The 9,120-nt window shown below is 39.4% G+C and overlaps 1 protein-coding gene across 2 annotated transcripts in view; it reads left to right on the forward strand.

Annotated features, from left to right (window-relative positions):
* The window catches only part of PDK1 (pyruvate dehydrogenase kinase 1), a 24,175-nt gene that overhangs the window by 10,949 nt on the left and 4,106 nt on the right, over positions 1 to 9,120 (forward strand). For both annotated transcript variants that reach the window (XM_008060603.2, XM_021713677.1), the window contains one exon: positions 6,231 to 6,341. In XM_008060603.2, coding sequence (XP_008058794.1) covers positions 6,231 to 6,341 — 111 coding nt within the window. The remainder of the gene's footprint in view (positions 1 to 6,230; positions 6,342 to 9,120) is intronic.

A 9,120-nucleotide genomic window follows, 5' to 3' on the forward strand; every position in this document is an offset into this window, starting at 1 on the left:
CAAATCACTCTATAAAAAAGATACCTGCACATGTATGTTTATTGCAGCATTGTTCACAATAGCAAGATCATGGAACCAACCGTGCTGTCCATTCAAAAGAGGACTGGATTAAAAAAATGTGGTACATATACACAGTGGAATATTACGCAGCCATAAAAAAGAACAAAATCATGAACTTTGCAGCAACCCGGATGGAATTAGAGTTTATAATACTGAGTGATCTCTCACAGAAACAAAGATCTGAGTATCACATGTTCTCACTCATAAGTGGACCTTGAACAACTACCATAATACTATAAGAAAAGGATTGACAGTGGCGGTAAACTATGTGGGGGGCAGGGAGGGGAAGAGAGGTGGGATTAACAGTAGTCGATATCTGTCTGGGGAAAGGGGGGCACACCTCATCAACAAGGGTACCTGCATAATGAATATTTGTATACCTAACCCTTAACTGTACCCCACAATTTTAAAATAAAAAATATATATTTTAAAAAAACTGTTAACTTTTTATTCTATTCTGTGAGATTTCCTTAACTTTGAATTTCCAGCCCTTTTATAAAATTTTTATTTCCCTTATCATATTTATAAATTTCCAAGAACTCTTGTTTTTATTATTCCTTTATATAGTGTTCTATTCTAGTTTTATCTTATTGTTGTGAGGATATTAATTATAGTTTAAAAAAATTTAATTTGGCTGTGCTCCCTGTGTTGTCAGTTTCATCAGGGTTTTTTTTTGTTGTTGTTAATCTCTCTTGGCTGTTCATTTAAAAAGACAAGGCACAAATAGATAAACATATGGCAATGCCATCTGTTTGCTCTAAAAGTGAGGTGAATGTGTCACTTTTTCTTTTTTTAGCCCAGATGCTAATGTGTCTATTTTTTTGGTTATGTGTCAGCTACTTTCCCATTAAGGTTTACTTGATTCATAATAAGTCTCACAGGTTTTCTGCTTTGGGGCTTAAGTTGTGCTGTAGCATGTTCTTTCTTTCACTCTTTTCTGCTTCTGTTTGATGTGCTTTATTTAGCGTGCGGGGCTGCAGCTGTTTTCCATTGCTTGTGGTCATCAATCGTTGCATGGATTAGGGTTCACTGAGCTCTTGGGCACTCAGCAGAGATTGCTTCTGTGTTGGTGAGTGCCCTTTGCTTAGGGAATCTGTCTCTTTGATGTCAAGAAAGGTTCATAACGATCCAGCAGTTCTACTCCTATGTTTGTACCAGCAAAGGATTAAAAACAGGTATTCAAGCAAAAACTTGCACATGAATGTTCATAGCAGCACTATTTATAATAGTTAAAAGGTGAATCCAAGCAAAATGACCATCAGCTAATGAATGAATAAACAAAATGTTGCATATCCATACACTGGAATGTTATTTGGCCACAAAACTGTATTGATATATGTTACAAAATGGGTGTTTCAACATTGAAAGCATCATGCAAGGTGAAAGAAGCCAGTCACAAAAGACCACATATTGTATTATTGATTTATATGAAATGTCCAGAATAGTTAAATATATAGGACAGAAAGTAGATTTGTGTTTGCCTAGGGTTGTAATAGCTAAAGAATCCAAGGTTCTTTTTAGAAATGATAAAAATATTTTATAATTGTGGTAATGGTTGTACATATCTGTGGATATATTAAAAACCATTGAATTGTATGTTTTAAATGCATGAATTATAAGGTATGTAAATTATATTCCAATAAAGCTGTTTAAAATAACATAGAATGACTTGTACAGACCTTCAAAATATTATTCTAGGAGGCATTGTAAAGCCCTACCTATATTAGTCACTGCCTCCTCCAGTGGTCCCTTCTCACAGCCAAACTCCTCCATAAATGCATTTATTCTTGCAGCCTCTCTTTACATATTAAATGCTTGCTTTCATCTTCTTAGTTGAACTTTGATCCCCATCATTTGCCCTAGACTTTCAGAATCAAAACCTGGTTTGTTTGTCCGTCCCACCCCATTCTTTTAGCTTGTTCAAACTGTTGACTTTTTTTTTTACCTTTTATCCCCCTGTTAAAAATCCTGCAGATTGTTTTTTCTGTCTTGCAACCATGGCTTCCCTTTCAGATTTTGTGTTTGGTCTATGTTCTACAAATAATGTAAGTGTTATAGCTACTTTTTTTTTTTTTTTTTTGAGATAGGCTCTTGCTCTGTTACCCTGGCTAGAGTGCAGTAGTACGATCATAGCTCACTATATCTTTGAAGTGGACTAAGTGCACATGTCTTTTAAATTAAAATTTAAATGTCTTGGATCATGCACTGTTGGTGATTTTATAAACTTGACAGTGGAAACACTGGTGGCTAAGAGACTTTAGGAGATCTGGATGAATACAGGGTTAGTAAATGTCCTGACTTGAGAGCTGTCATCAAGTCAGTCAGTAGTGGTTCATTTCCTCTGGGCCTAAAATTCACTTGAATTAGCCCAAGGAGCCCAGTGTTGTGGGAAACAGGAAGTTAGAGATGGCAGCTCTTGGTTAGATGACATTGAGAAGTGGTGATTTTGTGCACTGAAGAGAACACTTTTAAATAATTGGCAGGCTTCTCTTCCTCAACCTTCCTGTTGACATCTTATCTGTTTCATAATCTCTTTTCCTTTTCCTTGGCACAGGTTTCTGTTCACCTGATTCTAGAATTTTTTTCCCCTTCAAATTATCTTAATTAGATTTCTTGTTTAGTTTTCACATCTCTCTGTCAATATATTTGTCATCAAAGTGCCATTCTTGCTTTAAGTATATACAGACCAGTTGTCGTCTCTCTCATTATTCCTTCCTTCCCTTTTCCTGAAGAACTCAGACCCTCTGACCTGGCACAGCTCTCTTGGAAACTCTTCTGATGACTTTAAAACCCACTGATTCCAGTTTATTGCATTGTTGGCTGCATAGCCAAGTATGTTACTTTAATAGTAGTTTTGAACTGTATTCCTGTGGCTTAGTCTGTCCGTTCGCCTCTAGGAAGGTGATGCGCCTCATAGTCCCTTCTGTGCTGTCTGCTCAGCACTTCTGCTTTTTATATCTAGCCTGTGGCTGTAAATCACTTTTTTTTTTTTTTGAGTTGGAGTCTCACTCTGTCGCCCAATCTGGAGTGCAATGGCCACCGCAAACTCCACCTGCTGGACTCTGGCGATCCTTCTGCCTCAGCCTTCCAAGAAGCTGGAACTACAGGCGCGCGCTACCACGCCCGGCTAATTATTTTGATTTATTGTAGAGATTAGGTCTTGCCAAGTTGCCCCGGTGGATCTCGAACCCGCGGGCTCAGGCAATCCACGCACCTCAGCCTCCCAAGGCGCGGGATTACAGGCTGAGCCACCAAGCCCGGCTTGCAAGTCACTTCTTATTTTGTACCTGCTATATTGACACAGTCTCTTTGGCCAGAGGGTTATGGAAAACCAGAACATTTTTATTCAAGTCTACCTTTTTATCCTATCTATTCTAATAATATTGTTTACTTAAAATTTATAGAACATCCACACTTCTTCCTCGTGTTATCAGCAAATGTAGCGCAGAGCACTGAATTTAAGAATAAATAATTAACACATTGATGAATTTCCCAAAATACCCAGAGCACTTTAAAAATAACTTGCTTTACAGAGCTTTGACGTCATGGCCAAGAACAATTCCAAGCATAACACTATGTACAAATTCTTAATAAAATCCTTGTATACTTTTATACTGTAATCAATTTTAGATGTATTAGAGACAGATCTTCAAATGGCATTTTAAGACAGAATTTTTGGGGTTTTTAAAAAATTATTATTTTTATTTTTATTTTTGAGTTGAAGTCTCACTCTGTCACCCAGGCTGGAGTGCAGTGGCACGCTCCCAGCCACTGCAGCCTTGACCTGCTGGACTCAGGCAATCCTTCTACCTCAGCATTCCAAATAGCTGGAATTACAGGCACGCGCCACCATGCCTGACTAATTTTTAAAAAAAATTATTGTAGAGATGAGATTTCGCCAAGTTGCCCAGGCTGGTCTCAAACCCGAGGACTCAGGCAATCCTCTCACCTCGGCCTCCCAGAGTGCTGGGATTATAGGCACAAGCCACCGCACTTGGCCCAAGACAGAATTTTTAATTTTGAAGATTAAAATAGCTATGTTATTTTCTTTATAAAGGTAATATATAATGCTATAAAGACTTATTATTTTTAGAGATAAAGTCTCAGTCAGCTGCCCAGGCAGGAGTACAGTGGTACAATCATAGCTCACTGCAGCCTCGAACTGCTGGGTTCAAGTGATTTTCTTGCCTCAGCCTCCCTTGTAGCTGGGACTGCACTTGTATGCTGCCACTCTAGCTAATTTTTTTTTTGTAATAATAGGGTCTTACCAAGTTGCTCAGGCTGGTCTCAAAAACCTGACCTCAAGCAAAAGATTGTTAAAAATTTATAAAAACTCAACTATAAGCCATTCAGCCTATTGATTTTAATATATATCATTTGTACTGTTTTAATCTATCTGTATATCTATATACATATACTAAAAACAGAAGTGCTTGTATTTGACAACTACATTAATGTTATAGGCATTAGAATCAATTTAGATTTTGTGACAAAGGAAAGTGGCTATAGCAGATTAGAGTACAAGCTATAGAATAGCTAAGAAAATACGTCCATGCTAACTGTGAAGGAAAACAAAAATAACATGTAAATAAATACTGAATTCAGTCTGCTATATGATTGAGTTGGAAAATGACATAATATAAAGACCTATGTGCCTTATGTATTCGTCAGAACATTGTATGGGACTATATGTCGAAAATTGTTTGTAGATGCAAACACAATGTAGTGGTTCTGTTTTTTCCTCCCTAAAAATGAAAATTATACTGTTTTTTCTACAATAAAAGTAATTATGAAAAAATTCAAACCAGGTTCGGTGGCTCAGCCTGTAATCCTGCGCTTTGGGAGGCTGAGGTGAGTGGATTGCCTGAGCCCGCGGGTTTGAGACCCGCCTGGGCAACTTGGCAAGACCTCATTTCTACAATAAATCAAAAAATGAGCCGGGCGTGGTAGCACGCGCCTGTAGTTCCAGCTACTTGGAAGGCTGAGGCGGAAGGATCGCCGGAGCCCACCAGGTCGAGGCTGCGGTGGCTGGGAGCGGCCACTGCCCTCCAGTCTGGGCGACAGAGTGAAACTCCAACTCAAAAAAAAAAAAAAGAAAAGAAAAGAAAAAAATTCAGAAACTGAACCCCTCAAAAAAGAAAAGTCACTCATTCCATAAACAGAATTATGTATCATTGCAGACTTTTTAATAATATAATTATAAAATTAAAATATATAAATGTTTTTTCCTAATTGCCTTTTGCTGATTAGCAATTTTTTATAGACATCTTTTATGCCAATATATGTAATTCTATATCATATTTATTTAATAGTTGAATAATATGCTATTTTAGAATGTACTTTAGTTTACTTAACTAATTTCCAGTTTAGGTTGTTGTTCAGTTTTAGCTACTCAGGACTGTGATAGATATTCTCACACATTCTTTGCATATTTTTCTGCTTTTTTTCTTTTTTCTTTTTTTTGAGTTGGAGTCTCACTCTGTCACCCACACTGGAGTGCAGTGGCCACTCCCGGCCACCGCAGCCTCAACCTGCTGGGCTCCAACGATCCTTCCGCCTCAGCCTTCCAAGTAGCTGGAACTACAGGTGCGCGCTACCACGCCTGGCTAATTTTTGATTTATTGTAGAGATGAGGTCTCGCCAAGTTGCCCAGGCGATCTCGAACCCATGGGCTCAGGCGTTCCACTCACCTCAGCCTCCCAAGGCATGGGATTACAGGCTGAGCTACCGAGCCCAGCTCTGCTTATTTTCTTTAGATAAATTTCTGAAAGTGACATTGCTGGGTCAAAGGGTACATGCATTTTAAATTTGATCCTAGTCACCACACTACCCACCAGGAAGGAATAACAAATTTATTGTTACATACAACATAGATTTAGCTTGTACCCAGTTTTATGCTGTAATGCATTGTAAATGAGACTTCAGGAAATAGACAAAGCCACAGCAGTATTAAGATGGAGTTTATTATGTATTCGAATTTCACATATTAGCAGTGTTGTATTAGGTCCAGCAGTGAGGGAAATGCTTATATTTGCAACTTGGATTATGTGGTATTCCTTTTCAGAAGCAGTGCTCTCCCATCAGCAGTTAAACTATAATGTTGCGAGTGTGTGTTGGTATTTTGCTGCTTTGGGGACCTGGTCACAGAGCATGATCCTTTCTTATCTTAGATGAGTGACCGAGGAGGTGGTGTTCCTTTGAGAAAAATTGACAGACTCTTCAACTACATGTATTCAACTGCACCCCGGCCTCGTGTTGAGACTTCCCGTGCAGTGCCCCTGGTATGTGATCAAGAAATAATGAAGTGTGTGTTTGTGAATTGCCTTCTACTTGCTCTGACTGATAAACAAATTAGTTAAGCCATTGTGGAAGGTGCCTCACAAAGAAGGGAAACGATTAGGAGGAAACTCTTTACTCTAAATTCCAACAACCTTTGGAATACTTTTTTTTTTTTTAATTGAAATGGACACAAGACAAAGCTTATTGTTTTGGAGTTTTTGTTCCTGAGTTTGATGGTGATGTAGCAGTAGTTTTCTTGTGTTAAACCATGGTTTGAAGTATTATTTCTAATGTGAAGAATAAATGACTGGTTTTACTAGTATTTGGTCAACACTGATTTAAACTTTAGTGTTGACATTTTTCTCAAGTATTTGTGACTAGAATGATCTCGTTCTAGATTCAGAAATAAGACTAAATTTCTGATCCATTTAATCACCAACCTGAAGTAGGTTCAAATTGTAACTGTTATGATAGTGTTTTCATTGATCTTAGTGCTGCACATTTTTGGGTTTTATATGACCAACTTTTTAATTAACTTCATCTTCCTCTTTATCTCCCAACTCCCGAGAAAAGCACTTTGCCAAAATTTGTCCTGAAGAACACTATTAAAAATCACAGAGAATGCTTTTTCTTCAGGTTTTGAAACATCTCTGGCATTTCCACTGGAATGATGCTGTAATATGATGACTGTGGTATAAGATGGACCTATTTTTAGACCCTTTTCTAGAAAGTTACTAGAACTTCATTCTAGTAGTTTTACCTATTACATAGCACAATTTCTGTGACTACAGTCATTTTAACTATAGTTAAAATTATTGCTCCCAGAATGTGTTTCTCCAGTTGAGATATGTGGCTTCCAGAAGCAGGGGTCCATATGCCAGGGGCAGACAATGTCAAGTGATAAACATAAGCATCTTCTTAGAATTCTAATTTAAGAAGTAGGGAGAGAAAAGGGAGGTGCTGCTTTTTAGTAAACAAATATTGTAGAACTTTTGTGAAGAGCAGTGTAGCAAACTAGACTGTGGATCTGAACCATCTGGTTCCATTCCTAACATCACAGCATCTTAGATGTGTAACCCTGGGAAAATTATTAACCTCTTAGTGCCTCAGTTTCCCCAGCCTGAAAAGTGGAGTTATTGTGAAGATTGAGTGACTTAGTATATGTAAAAATACTTTTTGTAGTGTCTGACTCATAGTAAATGCCGTGTAAGTATTTGTTATTTTAGGATGCAACATTTCTGTGAATTTTAAGAAAATAGGCTTGTCATAGGGCAGACTTCCCCATATATCTACATGGCCTTAGCAAGAGTGAGACTGTTGATAAGCTCTTGCAGAGCCTCCTTCCTGCTGCCATGACCACTTTGTAAGTGTACCCAGTCAACAAGTGCCAGGGTAGCTGGAGAAAGTCTGCCTGACATCCACAGGAGTGGCCATCTGCTCACCTGATTATTGAGAGCCTACTCTACATGACTGCTTCTGGTGGGCCTTTTCTTGGACAGGACATCTTCCTTCACACTGTCAACCGTTCAGACAGGAGCATCCACGTCTCTCTTCCAGACCTCCTCTTCAGTTGTCCAGTGTTATTCTTTCCCAGTCCCTGACCAGCCAGCCACCTGCTAGCCACTGCCCGTGCTGCAAGAGTTTGCTTTTACCCCTGCCTTTCAGGCCAGCCTCTGCGCCTGAGAAGCTGTAGTGAAAGATCAATCCATTTGGCTAGTGCTAGCACACCAGGTGGGTTCTTTTGTGGACTAGGCCCATGCTGTTTTCACGGAGTCCCATGAGTCCATAGATGTGGTTAAGGGAGAGAAGGGAGAGTAGGTCAGGTGTCATGGGAGCCTTGAGCCACCTGCTTGTACAGTTTTCTTGGGGCCACTTCTGGAACCAGTTAGTGTATCAGAGCCACAACAGGAAGGAGGCAGCTCACTCAAATTATGGTAATTCAGGGAAGGCTTATTTTCAGAGAGACTAACTCCAGAGGTGTGGGTAAGGATAGTACAGGAACCTGAGGCTTGCAGCAGCAGAGCCATTACCATCCTGGATGACAGAGATAAGGAGAAGGTGAAGTTAGTGGTACCCAGAAGAAGGGAACATTGCAGAATAGCTGCTTACTCTCAAGGGCTCAGCCTGCCCAAGGCAGCCTCACAGGGAAGAACCAGGGAAATGAATACCCTGCTTTGACTCCCTCTTCATTTCTCTGGGGTTCCCCATTGTTTCCTCTGAACTCCTGCTGGGTTCTCCAGGACCTGCTGGAAGCAGGGGTCCTGGGAATCTATTGGCATAATTCATTCTAGCCAGCCTCCCAGGGCAGAAGTGTGGACATTAGTTGATTTACAGGAGCAAAACAGAAGCTCTGGTTAGTAAAGTCAAGTATTAATTGACAGAGTCTGGTGGAGCTGGAGCCTGGGTTTGTGAATTGCATTCTGATTTCTGCGTCCATATAAGCTCTTAACTGACACACTGGACTGTAATTGAACCTATGACTTAGTAATGAAACCAGTCCAAATGTTTTGTATTAAATAATTGGTAGGATTTATCCAATAAGGAAGGAGGCCATTCCAGATACTGGAAGCAGGATGAACAGACACAGAAGTTCTATGTTTAAGGAACTTAAAGAGCAGGAGATGTAGTTCCACTAGACTGGAAAGGTAGGAGACAGAGACCTGATCTTATTAGTTCTGGAATGCTCTTTTTAGAAGCTTGGATTTTTATTTCTAAGGCAATGGAATGGGGGTGATGGGAGTGGTGGTATGTCTTGAAGACTTTTTTTTTTTTTTTTGAGTT

Source organism: Carlito syrichta, unplaced genomic scaffold, assembly GCF_000164805.1.
Source record: "Carlito syrichta isolate Samal-C Ts95f unplaced genomic scaffold, Tarsius_syrichta-2.0.1 Scaffold304663, whole genome shotgun sequence".
NCBI lineage: Eukaryota > Metazoa > Chordata > Mammalia > Primates > Tarsiidae > Carlito > Carlito syrichta.